This window comes from Nelumbo nucifera, chromosome 3 (genome assembly GCF_055504915.1).
Source record: "Nelumbo nucifera cultivar China Antique chromosome 3, China Antique-T2T, whole genome shotgun sequence".
Taxonomy (NCBI): Eukaryota; Viridiplantae; Streptophyta; class Magnoliopsida; order Proteales; family Nelumbonaceae; genus Nelumbo; species Nelumbo nucifera.
The window spans coordinates 95,486,614-95,514,462 of NC_142651.1; the positions used below are offsets into that span (position 1 = coordinate 95,486,614).

Genomic DNA, 27,849 nt, shown 5'->3' on the forward strand with positions numbered 1-27,849 from the left:
TCACTGGTTGGTCAAATGAGTTCTAATATTCAAATCATTTTTAACAAATAGAAATTATGACATAAAAGTTGATATCATAAAAGGGTATGAGCCGTAAGACTGGATTGAACAGTTCAACTTTTTTAACTAAGTCAACTTTTTTGTATATTAATGGGTTTGGGTTGACTCGGACCATCTTGACCTCCAGGTGACCGGTCAAACGGTTTTACCATACAGGTCAACAACAGGTTAATAACATAAACATTGCTTCGAATGTGCATGTAAATTCAAAGATTTTCCTTTGTTACCAAATACAAACCCACAAGTTCAAGTGTAGAAAAGGAAATTGTATGTATGTCACCTGGGGCCAGATAGCTCAATTGCTTCAATGATAAATGAAGACTCTTCAAGAGCATCACCGTAATTTTTGGAAAAACCATAAGCCCTTCCTCCACTGGGCATTTCAACTTCAAGTTCTTCTGTATGTACTGATGGTCTGATCACCGCTTCCAGCGTCTTAAGGACTTCTGACATCTTTGGGCGGAGGTTAGGATGGGATTGTGTGCACTGCAGGGCCACTTCAACTGCTTTTTCCAGCTCTGCTGCATCAAAGCATCCATTCAGATCCCTATCCACCAGAACTTCCAGTCTCTTCTCCTCATGCAAGGTCCTAACCTGCACAATTTTGGCACATTAGTATCAGCAAACAGCTAAAAAAAATTAAACAAAGCAATAACACCTTATTTTAACCTCAAAGAACATTACTGCCACTCCAATGGATTATATTATTTAACAGCTATATGGATAAGCAAAAAGAAGGTATGAAAATTGAGAAAGACCTAATATTACCACAACTATAATGACATTGGTGTTAAGAAACACAAAACAGTAACCAGGAAATGCATGTTCCTTGCAAAATGAAACAAGTTTCCGTGCATGTAAGGAAGTAATGCAGTATGGAGTTGAAAGACAAACTATAAATTTGGATAGCATTCACTCTTGTATGGACTACACTGACTTGGTCAGATGGCTTATGGAAGAAGTTGAATAGAAATTATAAAGAATTTGAAAAGAACCAAAATTTCAGAGAAAGGATATGGAATTTAAAATCAATAAAGGATTTGGAACTGTAAAACAACAACGCTGCATACCAAATGCACAGTTGTAAACTAGTTTGGGGTTCGAAAGGAGTCCCCAAGTTCCTCTCCCTACCCTCCACTCATGGAAAAAATTCCAGCCCAAAACACCTTGCCCATGTGTGCAAAATAATCTTACTTTTTTGCAGGTAAGTTTTGTACTTAATATTAGAACTTTGAGCATCTAAAATCAGTCACTAATACTAGGTGGGGCATATGGTTGATATAGTTTGTGGGATTGAACATGGCCAATTCAGTAGGTTCCCTATGTAATGGACAGCCAGCCTGGATCAGCCACAAGATCTCTCCAAGTGGCAGAAATAGTTAGTTTCGTGTGGGAGAGTTCCATACTTGACCCAATTAAGAAAAAAATCAATTTTGTTTTGAATGCTCGAGAAATTCTCTTGAACATTCAACAGGAGAAGGTTCATTGCTGAGAGCAAGTCTCAATAGATGAAAAAACTTTTGATTAATGCAATGGTTAGAGAGAGAGAGAGAGAGAGAGCTAAAATTCAAATTTGGATAAAGATGGTTTGTCTAAATTGACAGTGCTTCTGTGAATAGCACTTGGCAGAAAATAATAACAATGATCGTAAAGATAGTGATATAATTTTCTCTGCAATGTATAAATGAATTTAGAGAATCACCAAAGATTTTTACGTGAACATGAGGTTGTAAAAGTAATTACTAGAGGCAACAAAAGTAAGAAAGTATCAAATATTCTAAAATACTAACCCAGTCAAGAATCATTCCCTTCTGAATCTGACCATTTCCTGCATCCAGTGCCTTCTGCCCTGTTAAGAGTTCCAAAAGTAATATTCCAAATCCAAACACATCAGTTTTCTCAGAGGACTGCCCTGTAGAAAGATACTCTGGGGCAATGTGTCCCACAGTACCCCGTACTGCAGTTGTGACATGTGAATCCCTCAGATCTAAAAGTTTTGCCAGACCAAAATCTCCAACCACAGCTTCAAAATTTTCATCAAGTAAAATATTTGCAGCTTTCACATCCCTGTGAATAATTTTTGGATTGCATTGTTCATGCAAGTATAACAGTCCACGGGCAGCCCCAAGAGCAATTTGCATCCGTTTATTCCAATCCAAAGATGGTTGTTCACGAGGAGGATCTGAACATGATAATAAGCTAAGAAAGAAATGACACAAGAAAAAATTGGTGCAGCACAGGAACTAAGTTTGCCCGAAGCATAAGTAGATTGTACATATAGTCAAATATATACACACGTAGATGTAAAGACCCAAACCATGAAGATACTCTTAGATGATCACTCAATAAGTTCTTATGGAATTTGTTATTGAAAGTTTAATTGCATAACGTGAAAAAGAAGCAAATATAGAATTCAAATAGTTCCATGTCAACAAGTGGAGAAAGTCTTAAAAAACCAGTAAAATCCTTATCAATCCACAGTCATTTGAAAATAATTCATAGAATACAAATGTAGTTCACTAATGGAATAATCAATAACCTAAAGACCACCTGTAAGTACATAGATTTAGGCGTAAAAGGAATTACACTGGAGGACATGCGAACACATGACCACAATGCACCCAAATCGCAGCATAAGCCTAAATCCCTCACAATGCAATCCCGCAAGTACCCCACGATATGAAATAGTGAATCGCCATCGCAGCACAAAGCAGGCTAGCTTTAGTTTAAGAATCTCGCTATCACAGTCTTGTCCCGCGATCTGATACGGCATCACAGTGATCCCCTGTGCTGCGACGACTAGCTGCCTAAGCACTACATCGCAACAGTGCAATCTATCCACACTTGATTTGCGATGACAAACCAACACATAAATATTCCTAGAAAATGTCCAAGGCACATTCGAATAAGCTTCTAGAAGGGGGTAGTAGCTATACTCGTGCTCTTGTGTGGATCTTGAGGAGACAGGTGGAAACCCAGACCCTGAGATCTCTACATGGACACGTGGTGAAACCCCACTTGTGCTCGCCTGTCTCAGATCTAACAGAATAACAAAATTTCCCACTTGGGGAAAGTTTCCTTCCTTCCTATGTGACTTAGGTCTATAAATAGAGGAGGCCCAAAGCCTTCCTCACCTCAATCTTACAGAACCCCTACATAAGCTCTATCAGATCGAGACCTCAACCTTCCCTAAGCTTCTCTGCAATCTTCTTCCTCCTCTCTCCTCTCGCAGAGCCATCTACGATCTTTCAGGTAGACCCCTTTGTTCCCTTACCCTCCCTGCCTACACCACCATTAGTCAACATTTACAATCTTTGAAAACCAAAATGAAAATAATTTTCAAGTAGAATTGGACATGTTCCATAATTAGATAATGCCATCTATAAAAGAAAACCTTATTTGAGAGCTTTACAACATAACACATGTGATGAAATCATTTATCCTGAGTTTTTCATAGCATCTTAACTGCCATTGTCAACATATGAAGTGGGATTGTAGTTATGAAAAGATGGGATTGAGTTAATTTTTGAAATACAGAAATGACTCATTTCTATCCTTTTTTAGCAATGAGGAAATGACCCCATTTAGGAGAAAACTGCTTTTATGAAATGAATCACTTCTGTATACAGTTCATAAAACAGTGAGGACACTTAATGGCCCATTCTCAAAGCAGTAGTCTTTTCTCTTAACCCAAGAAATTCAAAGTTCAACTAAGTTTGAAAATGTCATTGAAGATCAAATCCACAGAAGGCAACCAAGCCATTAGAAACAAACCTCTCAAGCGGTCAGCAACACTGCCATTTTGCATATAAGGATAAACAAGCAGCCTTTCATTAGGTGTCATGCAAAACCCATACAAGCGTAAGAGATTCCGGTGCAAAGCCAAGCCAATCATCTCTACTTCAGTTTGAAACTGCACTTCCCCTGTAAAATTGGGATCCTTCAACCTTTTCACAGCCACAATAGTTCCATTTCGGAGACATCCTTTGTAGACTACCCCAAATCCACCTTGACCTAAGATGTTCTTGGGGCTAAAATTATCGGTGGCAATTTGCAATTCACGGAAGGAAAATCTTTTCAAATGACCCATCTCAAATTCATAATCTTGTTGTTCTGAAATAAATACTATAAGCTGATTAGATAGCCTAAAATCATTTCCATCACCTTCACCCTTTATGTGTATATAAAAAAAAAAAATCATTCTCTTTCAGAGAGTACCATATGATGCAAAGGGAAAAGTACATCTGAACCAATAAGCCCAACAAACAATCAGGATCACGGAGACCACAAAAGTACAGCTGAAACCTATTGAAACATCAACCACCCATTGATGATGACCACTGGAATTTTGTGATGAATTAGCTTCTGTAAGCAAACCATTATGAGTATGTTACATCTACAATATATTCATGTATAATTTTTTTACCAGGTTAGGTTGTAACTTACGCTTAGCTGGCTCTGGAATAGTCCCACAAGCTTCCATGAATGATGAGGAGCAAAGAAACCTATTCCCTGCAACACTAAAAGAATACAGACATAGCTTCAAATAATTGAGTAAATCAGCCAAAATCCCAAGCCAGTTTGAAATTTGAAATGTCAAGTCTTCCAAAAAGTCTCAACAAATTATTTAAGAAAATTGATGTGTAATTGTGGCTGATTTCTATAAGAACTAAATTATAGTAACCGATGCAATGTAAAAGCAGTTTTCCAACTTTTTTAACATTTCGTAAAACATTAAACTACTTGCTCCATATTGTTGATCACCATTAAGACGATGAAATCATAGATTAGATGATTTTGTTCAAGATTTTTTTTTGAAAAGTAGAAAGAAGAATTCATTAAAATAAAAACTTAATACAAACATCAGCAGATGTTGAGGCAACACCCAAAAACACTATCCAAACACAACACAATTACATCAACTAAAAAGTAAAAGAAAAACCCACACTCCAAATCTCTTTCTGAAAAAATATTCTTCTTCCTAAAACTCTGGATCCCCAAACTCATGAAACGGTGCACGAAGCACTTTGCCAGCTTGCCCACACCTTAATATTCTTCTTCAAACATTTCTTCCTGCCCATCTCCTTCCTCATTCCATGCCTCTCTTCCTTCCACTACTGGGCCCTTCTTTGGACTCTCCTCCTTGCTCCTTTCAAAAGATCCAAAAAGCCCATCTAGCAAATTCTTCGCCACCCCAAAAGAACAGGCCTAAACTCCTGCGAATTCTGACATCTCTTAAAATAAATCCTCAATCTCCACCAATCCTCGCTTTTCTTTCATCTATTAAAAATGGACTCATCAGAGTTCTCCACTCCTCCCCCTCCTTTTCGTGAGTCTCTAGCTCATCAATTAGCTGTAACTTTTTCTCAGATGCAACTAACACATGGGCCACCGCTCCATCTAACACTTGAGTCTCAAATTTTTTTTCTCAATTATCTCCTTAATTGAACCTTCGAACTCCAGTCCCCTTTTCTTATAAACTCTCTTGAATTTGTTTGTTGGACCAGCCCCTACCAGTCCCTCTTTCAATCTAGAGAACACTTTAGTAACATGCACTAAATGGATTTATTTGCAACTCGGGTTTTCTTCAACACCTCCGACTGACCCCCGATTCCATCTGAATTTACAAATCTCCTTTTCCAACCTAAATCTACTCCCAACAACCACTTCAAACCTTGATAAGTCCTCACAGCCTCTTACTTTACCAATCTCTTCTTCCTTACCAACATCTTTAGGGTCAAAACTTACTTCTTGGCTTCCATCTTCAACCCTCTCACCTATCTCCCCATCTCCCTCTTTAGCACTCCCACCCCCCTCCCTACAGCTTCCTCCACTTTTTCTCCCAAGTCCGCCTCCTTTTTCTCTTTCCTCCTAACCTTGCATCAAACTGAATCACTGAATCCCTTCTCCCTTCCTGAATCACTCCTCCATGAAGCTTGACCCAAAACGAGCAAAAATTTAAGCTTAGAGCCATACCTACCTATTGGTCGCCCTCCTTGCCCACCACAGAATAACCCCCACTATGTGGACTTGAATCACTTGTCACGGATAGAAACTCCCAGTTAATAGAGCTTCGTTGTTCTACACCTCCCGCTTCAAGAGGCCTCCAGCTCCAAGAGAACCTTTTCCTTCTCTATGCTATCATACCTACCAACTTTCTAACCCACCTCTCAGTCTTCTTTCCATGATCTTTGAAGCGGACCCTTCTCCTTCCAATCCTTGAAAACTTAACCTTGAAGCTTTTTTGGTTGAAAATCCTCAATTTTTTTCATCAAACGTCTATATCTTTAACCCTCAACTTCAATTTTAAGAGGTGGGCCCTACTCCCAAGGCCATCAACATTGAAAGCCAAAAGCAACCCTTCAACAACCTCCTCTGGCCTTCTTACCTCAGTAACCCATGAGTTTGATTCTTTCTCACCTCCAACCTCCTCATGTCCCACTAAAGAGCATTCCTCCTCTCCCAAAATTACTTCCCCACCCGTTTGTCTCCAACCAACCTTTTGCCTTCCCCTAAACCTTTCGTCTTCGACCTCCAACTTCCACAACCCAACCTTCTCTCCAACCATAGCCTTTTCTAGCCCTAAAAAAAGCATGTTCTTCTCCTTCCACGAAAAACCTCATCTCCTAATCTTCACCTGTGAAACAAAGCACCATCAAACTTGAGAGATCTGAAATATCTTCTATCTCCACCAAAATTCTTGCAACATCAATTTTCTCCCATCTCCTATTTCTATCGAAACTCAAGAACTTATCACAGAAATTCCCAATTACTTTAAAAGTAAAGGTACACCATGCATAAAGTGGAACACCCAAGACCACAATCCACATCGCTTTCCTTCTCCATTTTTGAATCATCCTTGCTGCTGGAAACCACCAGCTTAATCTTAAATCGCAAATCACAATCCTGCTCTTTCTCTCTTCTGTCTCCAAAACCCACTCTACATGAATTCTGCTATGGAACATAAACAAAAACAAACCTCCACTCAGCTTTCCAACTCCCAAAACTCTTTCCCTCCCCCATTTGAATCCGCGCCCAAGCTTCCACTTTCTTTTCTTCCAAATCCAGCGCAATGAACCTTCCAAGCAGACTCACATTTAGGATCTTCAATCTCTCACAAAACTTCTATATCTGTCTTGCCTTGACTTCCACCACTCCACAGCATGCTTCCATCACGCTTTTGAATTTTGTTCAAGATTCACTAGCTTTTTGGTCAAGGGAGTTAACATAAACACAAGACACTCACTAGCAAACCAAAGAACAAACATACATGTAATTGTATATTATCATTGAGGCCATTTGCATTCTAATATACCTATGGGACAACACAATTTTTAAGAAATAATACTCATTTTACAAAACCAAACAACAAGGCAATAGAATAGTTTAACAAAGAAAAATAATCAATATAGCTTCAAGCTACTCAGAATAAGAAAAGGACAAATGCATAATGATCTACATGTTGCAATTAGCAACTATAGAAGATGAATACAAATTAAAAATTTAGGTGTTAGATTTAGCAGCAAATTGGCAATAAAAAAGAAAACAGAGATACATACAGTGAAGAAAGAGACAACATATGCAAAATATGCAAGATAATATACACTTAAGAGACAACATGAGTATTGTATATGACAATATAAAGATGAGATAAATTTAAACCCACAATATAAATATATGATATAAGCATCATTTCCAGTGAGATACTTATAGGAGCAAGTAAGGCATTTGCCACATTGAAGTGGCACCCCATATAAGCATCATTTCCAGTGAGATACTTATAAGAGCAAGTAAGGCATTTGCCACATTGAAGCGGCACCCCATAATGAACTTCATACCCAAGGATTTTTTTTTTTTCTGTCTAAAGATCTTACCTGTAAGCTTTTGCAAGTATTATTGGAGTGGGGCCGCTAAGATTATTGAATGACAGATCCCTGTTTCATTCTATTGTAGTGAATTCTATAGTCTATACACATCCTTACTAAGAAAACAAAGTTGAAGCATGATGGCATACATACAAGAATGAAAGGCCCGTGAGATTAGCAACAGATCTAGGAATCTGTCCAGAGAACTTGTTCTTGCTAAGCCGCCTGAAAAGTTGCAAATCTTAGGAATTAATTAAAAGAATACAAAGAAAAATAAATAAATAATTAGCATACCAGCAACATAATCAATCATGAGAAAGAACGGATAATTACTATTGGAGAGCATACTCACAGGTAACTTAAATGAGTCAGAAAGCCCAAAGAGCTTGGAATCTCACCCATAAACTGGTTGCCTGATACATCAAGAGTACGAAGCTCCAAAAGCTTCCCTATCTCAACTGGAACAGGGCCAGATATTAGATTATTCTGCAATAACCTGCAAACCATAGGTTGTTTTGCAATATTCCTTATGTAAGCTTTTGGCAACGCAAAATCATAGTCACAGAAAACCCCTGATACAGGTTCTGTTGGAATATCAACAAAGCTGCATTCTAATCATATAAGACCAGCTATATATATCCTGCTTCAGCATTCCACTTTATCCTTCCATTGTTAAATTGTAAGTCCTCAATGACTTTTCATTACTTCATGGCACTTGGAGAGAACAGAAATCTTTATTTCAAGGATTCAGATTGGTCCTCTCTGTCAAAGCACCGTAATTCTTAACTTTGTCTGAATTTTAATTTTTCCATTCCAGAATCACATATAGGGAAGTCTTAATAACATCAATCATCAATATTTCAAGTATTCTTTAGAATATTTATATGTATTCACTCTTGAGACCGAGTGGTGATCAAATAACCACGCTCTAATTGGGTTGGTTCTCCATACGTGTTTATCGCTTGGTTGAAAGAAAATAAGAAAAAGCTAACAAATATTTCTGTATGAGCCAATAATTGATGTATACAATAGGGCACTCATGACTGACTCAATGAGAGTGTGTTCACGAATCATCAGTTTTTACGATACGGTCCAACAATACTTGATTTCCCAATCTTTCTGGTTTTTAGGTTATATTGTAAAACTACCATATTTAACTTCTGAAAGACTAGATTCTCTTTCCAGTGGAGACTGAATATTACCCTATATAATTTGTACTTACCAGAAGTGTCAGATAGCTTTAAACTATTTAGTCCATTGAATTGAAAGGATTAATTACAGTGGAAACATCTGTAGGAACTAGGGAAAATTTGAGTTAGGCGAACAGCACTTCCAACTTCAGACAATGACTGGACCAAGAATGCAGATGCGTACTTGTTATATGAATGCAAGCCCACAACTAATCTGAAATTCTGAATCAACGAGTGCCGCAGAAGGGCCAAAACGTAGCATGACTTACATTGTTTGCAGGTGGCTCAAATTCCCAATGCTTGGAGACAGCAAGCCTGACAATCCCTTACTAGCCATTTCTCTGTCATAGAAACCACAAAAAGAAGCATAAGGAAAAAGGACAGAATTACAAACTCAAAAATAAAATAAAAGCAAAACATACAACTCAAATAAACTCAATATAGGATAAAAAAACTGATATTTACTTTCTTTACACTCTTTCAGAAAACATAAACTTACAGAGAAATTACAAAACCCTCAGGAGAACAACCAACCATATTCCACGTGCAAGGATCAACCGAATTAATATCCCATCCATCAAGGACATGAAGAGTATCTTTCAACTTACTTTTTAAAGACATCAAAGTAGCAACTAGCAAACCCAGAAAAGGAAAAAAATATGTTATGTTTATACTTTATATTAAAATCCCCGAAAATAAAAGAACAGCAGTAAAGGCAAAAGTAAGCTTTTTCAGAAGCCAACTACCTTCATAGTTAACACCGTTGGGAGAGAGAAGGCTGTTGGAAACGGGAAGTGGAGGGAACAAGATGAAGGAGAAGAACAGAAGTAGCACCCCACGCGGTTTCATGGGAGACAGAAAACAACAGCGCCAGAAAAGCTGCAGACTGGTAGGTCCTTGTAAGGTTTGTAGACGTTCTAGTTCTAGCTTCTAGGGCTTTGACCTGAGACTGACAGTTCTCGACGGTATTACTGGCACTAGAGGTTCTACTACTACAGCTGCAAATTACAAATAAACACCCCATTGCCATTGATGACGAATCTGTCGCCTCGGGCTGCTCCTCCGGTGCCGTAAAATAATGGAATTATATATATTATTCTTGCAAGCAACGAAGAAAGTTGAAGGTTGAAGATGGAAGAGCTCCGAGAGCGGGAAATGGCTTTGAGATGCGGAAATCAATAAACAGATGTTGTCACCTTTTGTCTCCGTCTCTCTGGTTACTAAACAAGTTAATTACGTATTGATGCGTAATTAATAATGTGATTGTCCGCGCCCACATCCACGATCCTGATTCCTATCCGTTGGATTCTAGAGCCGCGAGATGCATGAATTTTATAATCTGTGGAATTTGAATCCCGAGGTCGTGAATCCAACCCAAGTACCCAACGAGCAACGGATCAGGCCACAGGCACAGATGAGATGACCTACCCGACCAGGCGTGTACGTGTAGATTACCTTTTCTGAATGGCGCACAGTGGAGCCCATTATTAAGGTTGCGTTTGGTTTGAGATTTGTATTGATTTCCCTACTTTTTATTTCAACACAAAAACAGCATAAAGGAGAATCGAGATACATCGCTCAGCTGGTACATTTTCTTTACATCACAGAGTACAGCATCATAATCATATTGCCTCTCTAGTGTGGGTTATTACAAAGAACATATTATCTTGTTTAATTACTTGTACGCGTGGCAAGTAGAAAGTGACAAGTGGCAACTCAGGCAGAGAGCTCTGAAAATTAATATGTAGGACCAAGTCAGGTGTACGGAGCTGATGTGGTATATTATGATTGACCAAATATTATGAACTCTCCTTGAATAGAATTGTAAACAGAACTCCAAGTAGAACCTGGAAATGGGAATGCATCTACTGTTTGGACACATCAGCTTTCCTTCCAACTTCCAACAATTTCAGATCCACTAGTAACAATCAACAAACAACACTATTCACCTCATAGTCGTAACACTACCACCTGACACCTGTCCAATGTTGTGCACACGGATTCATGTTGCCGAGTAGAATTCTGCCTTATAATTTATTAATAGCCCCGGTTATAAACTGCATCCTGCTCTGGGCTTCACAAAGCCACGTCGTAAACAATACGAGAGAGAAGCCTTCGCCTTTATGCATTGTGCGTGTAGACTTGTATATTTAGAGTGCCGTGAATGTGCTAGATGAATTCCGCTTTAACTTTTCATGCCACAGAAACCATCAGACCATAGCTTTCTTGTGTTTGGTGCTTTGTGGGTATTAATATTTTATCTTACGGAAAATTCAGGATCAGTACTTTGGCTTGAGAAATAATTTGGTTCCTGAACTTTAAAATGCGATAATCTAATACTCAAATTTTTACAATGTGACAATCTAATATCTGAACTTTCAAAATGTGACAATCCAACACTTGTCGTTAACCAATCCGTTAATCAGCTGTCAAGTGACATTTCAAAAGTTAAAAATGCCCTTCAGATGCCATCTAATTCTTTTTACCAACCATCCAAACATTAATAAAATAAACAGTCCTAAATTCTAAATTCTTCTAAACAATCACCAACTTTTTTAATAGAAAAAGCTAGGATTTGGGATTGTTCAGTTTTTTTGTCAACGTTTGAACGGTTGATAAAGAATGGTTGATAAAGAAAATTAGATGGCATTCAAAGGGTATTTTTGACTTTTCAAATATCAATTAATGGCTGATTAACGGACTAGTTAACGGTAGATTGTCACATTTTAAGTTCGGGGGCCAAATTGTCACTCGAGGACCAAGTTCGGGAATTTTCCCTTTATTTTAGGACAAATTTCTTAAATTACTCCTAAAGCTTAGGAAATCGACTAACTATACCTCTACTGTTTTTAAATTGTGTTTTTAATGTGTCATCATCATTAAATCATAACACAAAAAAATAAAATGTTAAATTTATCCTCTATTATTTTTCAAATTTCAAAATAAAGCCATCTATTGAAAAAAATTCACTGCCACTGCCATTACTACATCCATTGTACACAACCGTTGTCACTACTATGATAACTACGCCGTCACTATGATAACTCCAGTGGAGCAGCAATGATCCCATTGAGATGTCCAAAAAGGGAGATAGGGAGATAAGAGAAGGAAATAAGTTGGGAAAAGGAGGTAAAAGGAGGTGAGGTTGGGGTAGAGGAGGAGCGAATGGAGGAAAGGCGGTGGTTGATTAACGATTCCACAAAAAACCATATTCACCTTAGTCATTGTTTTTGTGATTTTGTAGAATAGTTTGTTTTTCAGTTTCTAGAGTTGAAAGGTTCCCGAGAGATAAGAAGAGAAACACGAAAAAAATCCCTTTTTTTCCTCTATTGATATTCACATCTTTAAAAGATGAAAACAAAATTCATGTAGGCTAACAAAAGAGAAGCAATGGTTTTGTCTTCCTTTGTTGATATCCACATCTTTAAAGGATGAAAATGAAACTCATGTAGGCTAACAAAAGAGAAGAAATCAGATTTCACATCATACTTTTTGTTTTTTTTTTTTGGCCATTCAAACACTTTCCTCATCCCTTGATTTTCTTTTCTTCTCTTAGCGGCAGTAGTTTAAGAGGATGTTCTGTAGTGTGGATGAGAAATTGGTAGGTTCCACACCACACCACGGTCCACAACTATTCTAAACTATTGATAGATTGTGTGGACCAGATCAATCCACACCCACAGTGGCATTCTATAGGTGTGGTGTAGATTGGCCCACACCACACTTTTTGATTCCATATATCTCATATACATTTTATGGAAGACCTACATAGTCGATCATAAATGCCTAATTTTTGCATTTTATATGGTAAATAAATTGAAAAAAAAATGCATCAATATGTAGACAACAACTGCATTTTTTAAGTAATTAAAAAACATTATTTTAAATATTAAAAATAAAAAATTAATATTTTAAATATTATTTCATTAATAAAATATTAAAAAATTAATATTTAAATAATGAAAAAAGAGTTGAGAAGGAGAATCGTCGGACTTGTGCTTTAATTAATGTTAAAAAATACAAATTTAAAATTTATTAAAAAATTAAATAAAATGAGAGTAATTGGACTAATGTAACACATGTGCATTACACTGAAACCTTCCCACAAACTGTCCACACCATAATGTGGACCATCCACGAGAAAATACTATAGACAATAAATTGGGGTGTGGCCTATCCTTGTTCACGCTATTTTATGGACGAGGACCGTCCACACATAATAGAACACCATATCTTACCGTGGACAGGACCAATATTTACACACTATCAAATGCCACTTAAGTCTTTCGATCTCCCTCTCCTCTGATCCCCCCCCCCTCCCCCGCCCCCTCTCTCCCTCTCCCCTAGTCCCCTTCACCACTTCCCCCTATCTTCCTTACCTCTACAATTCCATTGAATCTGTCACCAAACCAAAATCTAGGACCACCCACCGCCATCATAACTTAACCATCCCCTCCGCCACACCTCTACAACTCCATTGAATCTGTCACCAAACCAGAATCTAAGACCACCCACCACCATCGTAACTTAATCATCCCCTCCGCCGTAATTTTGGTCTTCCTAACACGATAGCACCTTGCGACCACCCAAACCTCTAATTAATACTACCCCGAAGTACCAATAGCTTCATCCAACCCAACTTGAATCGTAGACCCGAGGAATCATGATTATGTTTTTCTTGTATGCTCAAATACATCGACTTTGACAAACATAAGGTGGAGGTATTGGCCACCAATGTTGTTGTGCATGAGTTGGAGTTGAGGTTATCGATCACTACTTTGGTCGACAGCAACCGAAACCACATCGGTGAAGGGGGTTATCACCACCATTGGGTTTGTTGTTGTTGAAAGGAAGAAGACAATGAAAGAGGAGAAGAAAAAGAAGGGAGAGGGAGAGGGACAAAGTGTAAAATTGGGTTTTAAAAAAATGTATACATTACGTGGTGTCACATGTGTATGGCTTTTAACAGAATATTCACGGATGCTAACAATAAGGGTAGAGCTAATCAATTATAAAAAACAATAGGAATACCTTAAGACAATAGTCAAATGTAGGGATAGAATTAATCAATTAGTTAAACCATAGGGATAACTTAAGAAAGTTGCCCTTTATTTTATACAATCACCTTGCCATCAAAGGCAAATAATAGAGTATGGAGCTGCGCTTTGGAGGAACCAATTTAAGAGGGAGGACCAAATCGATCATTCAACTCTTTGGTCGAATAAATTCTTTGGGGAGATTTAACAACCCTTTAAAAAAAAAGATTTAACAACTCTTTGGTCATGTAAGGAGCTGCGCTTTTGCAGCTACTTAGAAGTTGTTTGGTCGGACCTCATTAACAACCCTTTAAAAAAGTTGAGGGGCCACCTGTAATTTGTAAGATTATCTTATAGCATGGTTTTCAAAATCAGATCGGACCGAACGGTCGGACCGGAAAAAACTGGTAACTATTCAGCCCTCGGTTCCAGCTATACTATAAACTGCTATTTCCTATATAACCATTGAAAAGGTAAAAAACTGTTGACCCTGGAAGTTGAATCGCTAAACAGTTCGACCCGGGTAGTAGTTCGCGGGTTGTGAAATTTATTTTAGTTGGATTAAAAAAAACAAAAAATGACATTCATATCCCCCAATTCCGGCCTTGCGAGTTCATTCTAACCCTTCCAGCCTTCCTTCCTCTTAGACCTCATACCCCAATGGCGCGACCGACAACCTGCGGTAACCACAACCAATGGTGAATCACGACTACGATGGATTTCCTTCCTCAAAAGGGCTTCATCTATGGCGATCGGCAACGCAACCGGCGATTACAACCTTCCTTCCTCACAGAAGGGCTTCATTTACTACGACCGGCGACTACAACCTTCATTCCTCACAAAAGGGCTTCATCTACAGCAAATCTTCTTGTAATCAGCATCAACAAGGAGCAGCGACGGTCGGCGGTGGGCTTTGAATTTTTTCTGTTTTATTTTTCTATTTTTTTTTTGTATTTTTTCAATATTTTTCTGTATTTATTTGCAATTTTTTGTGTTTTTTCTATTTTTAGCCAATTTTTTCTCTAACAAGAAAACATTGTGTTAAAACATATTAAGTGAGACATAAAAGCCTTATTATCTTATATCTAATATCATGAGACAGGGTGAAAATTGTCATAACAAGAGATTTTCATCTCTTCTATTTAAACAATTGGGTTCATTCCCCAATGCCACTAAATCAATGGCTTGAATTAAACCTTTCTATGGGCAATTACAATCCATGAACAAATTAAATCCAATGGATTATTCATCAAAAATAAATAAAATAAATTCAATGGATGCCAAAATGGAGCAAATAAGCTATAATGCTTCATAAGTTCATATTAATTGAATCAATATATCTTAGTGTAGCATAAAAGCAACTAAGGCTGCTTCTGACCTTTGTGAACATAGTTATTAGCAGGAACTTTATCTTCCAAAGGCAACTTGTAATCTAATGTCATTTCTTGAGCCTATGAATAATGACTTTTTCTGTATCTAGTTTTAAATTCTTGGATGCTTGGAAGCAAGTAGGGTAGAAGGTGACATGTAATTTTCGAAAGTTGAGATGGTTTGGCAGGTCTAAAATAACTGGTCAAATAGGGAATATGAGGGGAGAAACACATGCAAATTTCTTTCATAAAATTTACAAAACATTAAGCATAAAATGGAAACCATATATAGAATGAATTATGAATACAGAAATGACTAAGTAAAAACTATGTAAGATTTTAACATTTTAGAATTCAATCTCATAGGAATTGGTCAGAATAACTTGAATCTTGAAAGGCTCCAGTTTTCAAGCAAGATCAAGACCAAGCCCTTCCCATTGGAACGGTGTTATAATACAAACAAAGTAAACATACCCTGATTCAATGATATAATACAAAGTCACTGAGCCTCTCTGCGATGTCTTAAGAGTTGTTGTACCATGTAGTTTGGGAGGAAAGGAATGAGATGGTCTTTCTCAACAAAAGAATGTCAGCATGAAAGGCTGATAAACCTCATCTAAAGGAAGGGGAATCCATCATATGGATAGTCAAACCATGTTAGATGGCTGGGCAAAATTTCAAAATTTTTTTTTACCCTTCCAGGAATCGAAACTAGACTAGATTTGAAACCAAATAAAAGAAGAAATATACCTGATACGAATTCCACAAATGTAACTCTCAAAGTGACAGTTCACGCCTAAAGAGAGTTTCAAAACCAGCATCCATTGAAGATGGCGCAGCTTGAATTAATGTCGGTTCAGCAACACAATTTTCAGTAAAATCGTAATCCAACACCTTGGATCGAACAAGGGAAGTGAGCACGAAATTGTTCTGATGTTTTCTTGCAAAAAATCAGAAATCAAGACTGATCAAGATCAACCACAAGGTGAAAAACGAACTAAGGTTTCTAGGGCGGCAAGAGCAGAGAGAGGGATCTGAGAGCAGATTAATCTGGAGCAGATTTCGTTCTCTTCTTTTCTTAGCTTTAAGGATCACCACTCCTAATCGAATTAAGAGGTTTCTAATCCAAACCTTTATTTGGATTTGGACTCTTAAAGCGGATAAGACGTATCCTCTTATCCTAATGGTTGATCTAGACCCTTATCCAAACCCATATTCGCTCAAGTCACATAACTGCTTAAGTTGTAATGTAACCACTTGATTAATCCAATTAATCATGGATTTTAGGCCCATTAAGCAAGTGGATCACATCCCTAGGTAGTTGCTGGCCCATTTGGTTCACTTTGTATGGCATGTGACCCCAATAATAACCCTACATAAGCACATATGGGTTCAGCCCAGCCTCTGTGAAAAGGCTTGGCCGAATTCTGTCAAGTACAGTGAACCCCTGAGTCCATCAATATAGGCTCTTAATGGGCCCAATATTTACATTAAATGATCATTGAGTCCAGTCATCCTATGAAGGCCTAAGGACAATGGACTTAAATAAGATATAATTCATCAAGTAAACATCCCTAAATGGTCTCTTACACTCAACCTCTCAGTCCATAATGATCTACCCAACAGGGAATGACCTCTCCCCTGGCTGCAAGGTGTAGTGTTGCACTCTCTACTCAGATGGGTCCTCGGTATATTTTGCAAAACAAATCACACAAGTTTGAAAGCGACTGTCGACAGTTTTGGTTTCCATCAGAAAGAGTGCAGCCCTAATCATTTACTTTGTCCAACAAAGGGGTTGATCATGTCACTATGATCACCCACTCGAGTGAATTCTCAAACTGCCCCAACATACCTAGGTTTTAACTCCCAAAGGATCTCACTGATTGACATATCAAAGATAACCCAATCTGATACCCATTATAGTATCATAATCGAGTCTAGAAGTTATGTGCAACTTTTCAATTTTACCCACTAGTTTCCAAGGTCCAGGGCATAAATAAAAATTGGTCTAGGTTTAGTGTTTCAAACAAATACACAGTACATGTTCTTTGGGTCCAACCCTGGTAGCTGAGACAAGCTACCCCAACGTTTTTGATAACACATCAGTGTCAACCTTGACAAGATAAACTTCCGCAAGTCTATCCAACGGTTGAGAACATTATAAACTAACACGAGTCTCACAAGTGTTCAATTTAAGAGTAATTACACAAAAACAAACCAATTATAAGATGAAACAATTATGTACTTTTATTCATTTACAATAAATGTAATAGTACATCAAACTAATTGAAGCTAAGGGCATACACTGTCTAACGATCAAAGTCTAATGCATCACAATGTGCAATAGGGAAGAGTTTAAGGACAACATGATGGATAACATTTTCTATAAGACTAGACACGTGGCAATTTATGAAAAATTTTTGCTAAAACCCACAACCCACTACCACCATTTTCAATCCATTCCTAAAAAAATGCAGAAGTGGTTATCCACAACCACTTCTGCATACATTCTATTAATCTCAGTTAATCATTAACCCTCTATGTATCATAACAAAAAAAAAACCATTCATATTCTAATAATTATTGAAAAGCTATTTTTTGAAATAAATATTTCTTGAAATTTTAATAATTATTTAAAATATTAATAAATATAAATTTAACAATATTGATTCCATAATGTAAACTTAACATTAATGATTCCCTGTACTTAGTACGGGGTTATTCACTAGTATATATATTAAAGGAAGACTTTCATACCAAAGCCCCCTCCCACATGTCATCCCATTTTTACAAATAAAATTTCAATTCAAAAGCCCACTTTCCCATTTTTATAGGAAAAAGAATTCAAATTCAACTACCCACATTTTCAATAAATAGTAATTCAATTCATTCATGGGTAAGCACATGTTACTTTTAGGAAAAAAAAAAGTAAACGTTGCTTTCAAAGTAAATCAATAATTACCTTAATTCAATTAATTTAACTAAATTAATTAATTCATTTACATATGTAACAAATTGATAAGAGAAATACAAAATTATTCAATAAACATTTACTTAAACAAAAACATTATTAAATAATTAACAAATTGAGAAAAGTACTATAATATGATTAAACAAATATAATTGATTATTCACTATAGAATTGATAGTTAAATAATAAAATGATTAAGTAATTTACTAATTAAGAATTAAATTAACAAGAAAAATATCAAATAATTTAATTTATTCAAATAAAAAATTGATCAAGCAATTAATATGACTAATTGAATAAGAAAATAATTGGACAATTAATAAATGTTTAAAAATTAAAAAAAAAATTGATAAAATTGATTAAATAATTAAATATGACTAATTAAAAAATGATTAAATAGCAAAAGTCAAATCCAACACTCCATGCATCCCACGTGTAATACATTCTTTAAATGTTAGCAATATTAATTAACAGTCTTTAATATAACAGTTTATATTTTAAAACTTTACCTTATAAATAATATTTATTATTGGTATCTATTAACAGTAATACAAGGACACGTGTTTGTAATTTTTATTTCCGGTGTTTAAAAAATATTCTAATAATTAACAGTACTTACCAATAATATTTATTGACAAAATTTATCAAAATTATATTGATTAACATTATTTATTATGATATTCATATAATTTAATTACGAATTTAATACTATATATATATAATTAATTTCCCCGTACTTAGTACGGGGTCATTCACCAGTAAATTATAAAATGAGAGGCAGTGGACACAAGTCACTCAAGGATTTTCCAATTCTGATACATCCCGATCCCGAAAACATACATACTCACTGTGCATAGGGCATAGCCGCACTATTTTAAAGATTAAAAGAACTTCAAAAATAAGCACATAAGATTAGAAAGAACACTAACCTCCTTTTGCCATTCAAGTCCGCGACCACATGCCGCTACAAACAAGTAGAAACAATACCATGTAAGTAGACATACCCAACAACCAAACCCTTACCCTTACAGCAACCCCCCTCCCCCCCCCCCGCCCAACCCCACAGAGCTCCTGGCATTTGTCGTCTTCCCTCTTCCCTTCTAGCTACACCAATCCTTCGCATCATCATATATTTATCTACCTTGCAGCTTCCTCATCAGTCCAACCCAGCCTACCTTTATGATCAGATAAATATACAAAAAACAAGAAACAATGTGGCTAGAAGAAAAAGAAAAAAAAAAAAAAAGGACATGAGGTACAAGAGGGGGAAGAGCAGAAAAAAACAAATCTTAGAAGGCCAATCTCTCCAGCAACCCCTGTCAGTATATAACTTCGCTGAACTAGAGACCCCAGCTTTTGGGCATGGTAACGCAAGTGATTAAACCACAATGGTAACTCTTCGCTTTTACATCCATCTGGTTGCAGAAATCAATTCTATTTGGCTTTCCTCGTTTACGTGCCTGCAGGATGCAAGAAATTCGTACCAAATTGCCTCCTAACGTGTTCGGGTACAAGTTTGTTAATGAGCTCTGGTGAGGCTCCAGATAACTGCGATCACAGGAGAGAAGACAAATTAGTCAGAATACATCCAACGAACATGCACTAGAAAGAGGAAAGAAATGCACTAATAAAATACAACACCCAAGCTGGTCATCCATTATATATGTTAGGTACTACCTAGTTCACAGAAGCTTGTAAAAGGCAAATACAATCCAAATTTCCTTTAGAAAATAGTAGGCATATATGGAATTAACCGTGAAATATACAACCTGCTACAGGCAACCTGAAGTAGTGCAGTCTTAACCACTGTTTTCAAAACCGGACCGGACCGGGCGGTCGAACCGGAAAAACTGGGAACTGATTCCGTTTTCCTCCAAAACCGCTTTTTCCCTCAAAATCATTGATTTTGGTCAGCAAACCGCTGAACCGGCCAGTTAACCGTTCGAACAGTTTTGACCGTTTTGCAATTTTTAAAATTTTTTTGTCAGAATGGGCCAGCCATTCGGGTCAAACAGTCAGACCGTTCAAACTGGTAACCAGACCCCTGACTGGTTCGGTCACCGGTTCGTTTTTAAAAACCATGGTCTTAACCATCACATTAACATGACACCCTAGGGAGACCTGGAGGCTGCAGCTGGACTACTGATCAATCAATACATGTCATATTGTTTATACAATCTTATCAGTAATCTTTAGAAAATTCTACTTAACACTGTCCTTTCTCTTCTCTGGTACCATGAAACAAATAAATGAGTGAACTTAAACTGTTAATAGAAAAGGAATTGATTCGACTAAAACTGATAATCTATTAAATTTTACTTTCACAATAAGAGTTGCCAAATTAAATCAGTTTTATGGAAATCAATAACTTAACTATTAACTTCATATCCATATTTGATACCAACACATTAGTGGCCAGATCCACATTATCAAAAAAACATGCTAATGGCAACACAAGAAATTACAGTATTGCTTTCTCATTGCCAGCTCAATTTAATTGTTCATAATGTACATATTTCATGTCTCCATAAATTTTAATGACCCAAGAAAAATAAATTCTTTTTTAAGTAAAATAATTTCTGGTGCATGAAAAAAAAAAGAAACATCTTTGGATGTCACAGTTAGGCATTTTACCTAGGCATTCTCTAAGGTCCAGCCACTCAGCATGGTGTCAATACAAACAACTCAACTAAATATCTGCTCATCTAAATTAGTTATGTCAAATTCCAAGTACCATACACTTCAGTAATTTAGTTGTTTAAGCTCCAAAACTTTATTGAGGAGCCCAGTTGGCAAGGGCGTTTTGGCCAGAACTTCCCTCCCACAAATCATTGGTTAGGAAAAGATTCCTGGGCTGCCTAGACAATATGTTGGATGATCAATCCCAGAAACACGGACTCAGAAGCATACCTCCTGTTTGAAGTTGAAGAGGGGAGGAAAAGGACGGCCATTTGGAAGGCGGGCATTGGGTTCCCGAAGTTCATCAAAGAAAGAATGTGCACATGCTTCTAGCTGCAGTGACAAAATGATAAGTTCAGCATTTTTTTTTGATAAATAAAATTTCATTAAGAATTCATTATCAACAAAATAAAGACTGTTACAAGCATCTCAACGGGAGGTGCGAGGTGCAGCCTCACCCTTTAAAAGAAAAGAAACAGCACAAAATGTTAAGTTCAACATTTTCCATATAACAAAGATAAAATCACATTCTTGCTATATTTTTTTATATAAACAAACTTCAACACAAAATAAGCAGCATAAGAAAATGAGTAGATAGATCAACAAATGATAAAAGTTGCAAAAAGCCTATGTAAACAAGGACACTAAACAAATTTAGTCTATTTGCATTTTCTAATTGATATGTTCTTATTCTTCCCTATCAAGGTTCAGGAATGATAATAATTATCTTTTAAAACCAACGTAACCTACACTTATTTTTATTATGCTGTTGCACTTTAAAAGGACAAAAAGAAAATCTTTTAAGATAGAGATGACAGGTATTAGGTTAGCATACAAGTAATGTCCACAAGTTACTAAGAATTAGAAAATACATATATATGATATTGCACATAATATAAATATATAATATCCATTATATGATCATATACATACAAACAATAAGATTTTTTTATAAGTACAAGCAATAAGAACATGTCTGCACATATACGCTTACCGCAGTACAACGAAGGCTTGGCGAATATTGAAGAAGCCTTGAAGCAAGATCTATTGCTTCTGGAGGCATTCGCTTGTGGAAAACCTAAACCAAGAAAATTTAATTGTAAGACCAACTGATTTGAATAGGCAACAAAGAAAAAATAAAACTTGCAACCAATATAATAGTAGCATGGTTTTGTAATTAATCAACCAAAAATGTTATTCATAAAGAATAACCATTTAATTTTATGCATGACCTAGGACAGGTATTCTTGGATAACTGAAATACCAGATTGCAGAGAATAACCAAACTGGTGTCTGGTAGTCAAACAGAAACAGGATTTTCATAGCCATAGGAGTGTGTTAATTGGTGAAGCTGAGAAGCATTGTCAGTGTACCAACCACCATAGGTCCATACTTCAATAAATTGTTATGTTCTTTACTACAGAAAATTGGGCCTCCAGATTATAGAAAATTAAACGTCAAAGGTCAGTCCAGTGAACAAGGCTCCTACCAATGCAGGGTCTGCAGAGGGACAGATTACGCAGCCTTACCCCTGCATATACACAGAGAGGCTGTTTCCAAGAGTGAACCCCTGGTCAGCCAGCTTGCAATGGAGCAACCCAACTGTTGTGCCAAGGCCCTCAGAAAATTAAACTTCAGAACAGAGAAAATTCAACATTTATGGCACATTAGTATGTATCTTTAATATATAAAGTAGATACTTGGCCTTACATCAAGAGCACCCTGTGAAAAATCTAATCCATTTATTTTATCTTCCCCCCCCCCCCCCACTCAATCAGTCCCATAAAATGTCCTAGAATTTGGACATGTAACATATACAAAAGAACAAATGAAATATTTGTTGAAACATATCCACATGACCACACACTACTTATATAACAATTATGATTACAAAAGGAATGTAGATATTAAACTTAGTTTTATCATTTTCACAAAAAAAAAAAAAAAAACCAACTTCACAAACCTTATGATTTCAAAAAAAATTTCCATGGTTTCCAATTTGTAGAAAAGCTCAAAACTCCACAATGTACAACCACTTAAGGCTTCCAAAAAATATGCACAACCACTTCCAGATAAGCAAAATAATATAATTATGTGCACGCGTACTACAGGCCAAGGCAGGGGGAAATATGTCAAACTTTCAACCTAAAAAAAAACATCCTGGTTTAATAAAGTTTTTTTCTGGAAAAATATACATCACTGAATACCAATGACAGCTTCTTCAGAATTTCTTTTATTTAGTCAAAAATCAATGACATTTTAGTTACTACAATCTGAGTGAACAGAATTCCAAGAAACATAGGTATCAAAACAAAATACATATATTCAAACCTTATGCCATGGATGAGCTTTTATCTGAGGAAACCTAAACTCGGTGTAGTTTGGATTCATGCAACGGATTTCTTCTCGAGTTGGAGTACCAAGGACCTGCAAAAAATCATTCATATGTGATCACATCACCAGTAAAACTCCACAACTCCCATTAACATCTTGGAAAATTCAGGCCTTGGGTCTCAACCACCCATACAGATCCACCTCACAATGCAAAATTTAGATGCATGGACAGTGTATGTAAGATACTAGGATTCAAACCACATCTAAGGGAATAAGCTTGATATATATGATCGAGCAAGTGTTCCACTCTTCATCTAGACAACATCAGAAAATGTGACCATATGATCTTAACCAATATGAATCACGAGGCCATTGTATAGCCACGATACATTAAACCCCAGATTCAAGGCATACCACTGATTTCTAAGGGAAAACGAAGCTTACCCTAATGATCTCCACAAGTTGGTCCACTGCACCATCTCCAGGAAACAATGGCTACAACAATTTAGAAATCCAGAGAATCAGCGCAAGATTAAAGGAACCATGCTAAAACTTCCATTTGAACACTATCTGAAAATGCAGGATTTATCATCTAAGGTGTGTAGAAAAATGCCTACCTGTCCCAGAAGGAGCTCAGCAAGAACGCAACCAGCTGACCAGATGTCAATGGATGTTGTGTATTCAGTCGCACCAAATATGAGCTCAGGAGCCCTGTAGTAGCGAGAGCATATGTATGATATGTTTGCTTCACCCTTGACCTGACAAGTTAACTCTTTATTAATGCTAAAACACAGCAGAGAATAATTTGACCAATATCATCTAAGAAGCAAAATTTGTGGGCAGAAAGGGTCATCATCAATGAAATTAATTTCATTAAAAGATGAAAAAACAGAATTTGATAACCATTATATGTGTTCTGAATGGAAAGAGTTCACTTCACACCCCAACCACAATAGGAGTAACCTACTTAAGGAAAATTATTAAGATCTACCAATGTATCAGTGCACATTTCTCATGGAATACAGTTTACTAGGAACCTATCAGGTGGACAAAGATCAAAGAAACTTAACTTTATCAATCCTTCTCATGGAATTTAAATGAATGAACAAAATAGCGAAAATTGATTTGAGGATACAATGAGAGAGGAGATCAGCAAATGGGATGGCAGATGCTTTGGCTAAGCAAGGGTGAATAGATCGTTTTTATTCTGGGCAATTTCTTTTTTTTGATTGAGAGGTAGCATCTTGTGTCTCTCTAAGGGATGCTTGTAAAGATGTTACCTCAAGTGTTTTTTAATAAAATTTAAGTTATTTATCAAAAAATAGCAAAAATTGATTAAAAGGGGACTGTACATACCAGAACCTTTGCGCTTCCAAAATCACAAAGTTTGACCTGATGTGTAAGAGGATCAACCTGTAGAATGAGTTTTTATTGGATTAGAATGCATGTATTGCAAAGCAAAGGGTGGATGAAAATATCCAGGAACAAAACAATGCAAGTATTCATGATAAGTAAGGATAAACAGCTATAGCAACCCAACTTACAAGACATTCGAAAAAGAACATACCAAAAGATTTTGTGGCTTTACATCCCTATGGCAAACTCCATGAACAGTGTGAATATATGCCAGCCCCCTAAAAATCTGATAAGAACCCCATAAACCCATTTAATAGAAAGAAAGGTAAGGGCAAGGGATAAAGAAGACTTACATGACAAAATCATATCACTTACTTGGTACATATAGAGTTTCACATAGATCAATGGCATCCTCTGGCCCACATTGCTATAGTGCTTCAGAACCCGATAAACAGTCTCAGGGACATATTCCATGACCAAGTTGAGAAAAAGCTCATTCTTACTCGTGGTAGAAAAGAAACAGTGTTTCAGACAAATCACATTTGGATGCTCCATCGAGCGCATTAACTGCAGCTCACGGTTTTTATACCGCCTGTCCTGCAGGACCTTCTTTATGGCGACTGTTTCTCCAGTCTCCAAGCATTTTGCCTGCAAAAATAACAGAGTAGAAAACAAGTGTAAGATCAGAGATAAAAAAATACAGGAAGCTAAATCTCCTGCAAACCTAAAATCAGTACCTGAAACACAATTCCAAATGACCCAGTCCCCACAACACGTTCTGCCATATAACTGATGGTCTGCAAGGAAAGACAATAAACACCTCAGCTTTCAAAACGTGGGGGAAAAGGATGGGAAAGGAACCAATGAGGACTGAAATACACAGCACCTATTTAAGTTGTAAAAAGAGTTTAGCAACTGAGTGCATCCAAGAATTATTTAAGGTTGTATACCTCAGGAAGATTGATTATATCATATTGCTATCTAGAATCTTTCTCCATAGACTAATTCTTGAGAACATTTAGATCTTAAACAAGGACTAGTTGACAACTTGATATGAAACATAAAGAACAGAACAGCAAGTTAACAGAGCGAAAAAGAATGTCTGAAACATTAAGCACTAACCCGTTTGGCTTCACCATTTTTGCCTCCAATGGTGGTAGAAATGATGTGACCAGTGACTGGATCATTCCCCTCTACAACAGGAGCTGACATTTCCTGAGATACATACGAACCGAAAAGATCCAAATAAGAGACCCTCGTGCAAATATGATGTGCAGTGTAAAGAATATAAAGAAAGTAAGAAACAAGTGTAAAATCCACCAAAGGTAGAATGATTTTGTCATACTAAGTTAACAATTTCAATCATAAAAAGTAATGACTAGCCATCAAGCTCATGGTGATGTTAACACTAACAAACCAGGGTACACAGATAAATATTAGGTAAGATGAACTTAAAAACAAATATCTTAGATGATCCGTCAAAGAGAAGAAAAGTGGAAAGGTAGTCGCTTGCAAGTAAGAATCGAATGCCTAAAGCTTGAAAATCAAACAGGAAATGGTCGAAGCACCAATGAGGAGAGAATCAAACCACCAACCTCATGAAACAAAACCAGTGCACATTGAAGAATAAACCAATAAAAGAAAAGGGAAAAAGGAATATCGCGAAAAACAATGACTCTGAATATCGAAAGAAAAGTATCAGGGAACCTAAAGGCTTAATCCAAACCAAAACCCAGGAAAGAATGGAAGATCTAGAAAAGTACCCAAGTAATATCAAAGCGAATATAACTAGATTCTCCAATCAAGCGTAACATCCATTAGCAAAAATTCGAAGAAAATGTTTGGCACAGTAGATCGGGCGAAGGCCCGGAATCTAAAATCTAATAAACCCTAGAAAAAGAAAGCAATCCAAAACTCAACACCACGGAAAATGACACCAAAGATAAGCATCAGCCTGATAGCCAAATTTCCGTCAAACTTAAAGAAGACATAAATAAATAAACGAAAAAAACGAATGGAAGTTTCAGCAGGTTCTCCTCAGCTTCGCTCCGATCATCACGAAATACGATGGGGCCAAAACAAAAGAAGGAGCGCAAATTATTAAAAGCAAATACATCTTAGATCAAAAGCCATAATCAAGAAAAAAATTGCCAGCAATCAATGGAAAATAAATCCCTTTATAAAATATCACGGAAACTTTTTCTCTGAATATTATTTCCGGTAACATCAATCCTATTTCAGAACAAGAAGATGAACAAAAGTTATAAGGTCATATCACAAATCTGAGGAAACCAAAATAGCTAGATCACCAGAGGGGAAAAAATCATCGTACAAATGCAGAACTTTTCGGTTTTCAATCACCACAAAAAAATGTAAAAAAAAACTAAAAAAAATAGCCAAATCAGAAAAAACGCGAAAACAAAAAGTGAAATTGCAGAAATATACAAATCATGCTGGACGACATGAAATATGCGGGAATACCTTATCGTCTCCCATCTCCGACCGACGAGGCGCAATTTTCACTGCCTCATTCTCTGGCGGTGGATGAGGCCCCAGCGGCAACGAGGCCATGTGGAATACAGCTCTACTTCTCTCTCCTTTCTTTCTCCTAGCCTTTGATTCTCTCTCCCTCTCCCTCTCCCTCTCCCTCTCCCTCTCCCTCTCCCTCTCTCTCTCTCTCTCTCTCCCCGCGAAATATTGCGATAAAATAAACAAAAATTGATAGATAATATTTCATTTCTACTGAATATCCTGATCGTTTGACAAAATTACTATGTTGACCTTGAGCATGGCGACGGCAGCTCCCATCGGCGAACTTTACTGTTCAACTTGACCAAAATACCCTTCCCGGAAGTAATCTTCCGACAAAGGCTGCTTGACTCACATGGTGACGGATTTCCCATTGGATGCCGACTAATACGCGGGTTCCGGCCGTTGGATTGGTGTCCAAATCGTTCTTGGCAACAAGGGGGGCATTATTGACGAGGC

General features: G+C 36.9%; 2 protein-coding genes across 6 annotated transcripts; both read right to left on the bottom strand.

Annotated features, from left to right (window-relative positions):
* Positions 1 to 100: 100 nt before the first annotated feature.
* On the bottom strand, positions 101 to 19,528 carry LOC104589737 (protein CLAVATA3 INSENSITIVE RECEPTOR KINASE 4). 5 transcript variants are annotated; one of them, XM_010248156.3, is made up of 11 exons: positions 9,862 to 11,062; positions 9,615 to 9,747; positions 9,385 to 9,456; positions 8,278 to 8,421; positions 8,079 to 8,150; positions 7,935 to 7,994; positions 4,507 to 4,580; positions 4,279 to 4,425; positions 3,835 to 4,185; positions 1,851 to 2,242; positions 101 to 654 (listed from the first exon to the last, which is right to left on the bottom strand). In XM_010248156.3, the coding sequence occupies exons 1-11, from the start codon at positions 9,962 to 9,964 to the stop codon at positions 337 to 339; spliced, it is 1,866 nt and encodes a 621-aa protein (XP_010246458.1). In that variant the 5' UTR covers positions 9,965 to 11,062; the 3' UTR covers positions 101 to 336. The 5 variants fall into 5 exon arrangements, with proteins under 5 accessions (XP_010246458.1, XP_010246459.1, XP_088757145.1 ...); XM_010248157.3 differs by having other exon boundaries at positions 3,835 to 4,173; positions 9,862 to 11,050; XM_088901019.1 differs by lacking the exons at positions 9,615 to 9,747; positions 9,862 to 11,062 and adding an exon at positions 19,422 to 19,528.
* On the bottom strand, positions 19,405 to 27,849 carry LOC104589738 (shaggy-related protein kinase eta). Its single transcript, XM_010248160.3, has 12 exons — positions 27,343 to 27,849; positions 25,984 to 26,076; positions 25,599 to 25,658; positions 25,237 to 25,509; positions 25,073 to 25,147; positions 24,862 to 24,918; positions 24,123 to 24,263; positions 23,950 to 24,000; positions 23,503 to 23,598; positions 22,166 to 22,249; positions 21,403 to 21,504; positions 19,405 to 20,040 (listed from the first exon to the last, which is right to left on the bottom strand). Exons 1-12 carry the CDS (start codon positions 27,430 to 27,432, stop codon positions 19,945 to 19,947), a joined length of 1,218 nt encoding a protein of 405 aa, XP_010246462.1. The 5' UTR covers positions 27,433 to 27,849; the 3' UTR covers positions 19,405 to 19,944.

Excerpts from the sequence above, each read along its gene's own strand:
- LOC104589737 (XM_010248156.3), bottom strand. The coding sequence starts at position 9,964 with ATGAAACCGCGTGGGGTGCTACTTCTGTTCTTCTCCTTCATCTTGTTC. Across the intron at positions 4,186-4,278 it reads TTTTCCCTTTGCATCATATG|TATTTATTTCAGAACAACAA; the intron begins GTACTCTCTGAA and ends ATCAGCTTATAG. Across the intron at positions 2,243-3,834 it reads TGTTGCTGACCGCTTGAGAG|ATCCTCCTCGTGAACAACCA; the intron begins GTTTGTTTCTAA and ends TATCATGTTCAG.
- LOC104589738 (XM_010248160.3), bottom strand. The coding sequence starts at position 27,432 with ATGGCCTCGTTGCCGCTGGGGCCTCATCCACCGCCAGAGAATGAGGCA. Across the intron at positions 25,148-25,236 it reads TGAAACTCTATATGTACCAA|ATTTTTAGGGGGCTGGCATA; the intron begins GTAAGTGATATG and ends GGTTCTTATCAG. Across the intron at positions 21,505-22,165 it reads CAAGCCTTCGTTGTACTGCG|CTAGAAGCATGTGCACATTC; the intron begins GTAAGCGTATAT and ends TTGTCACTGCAG.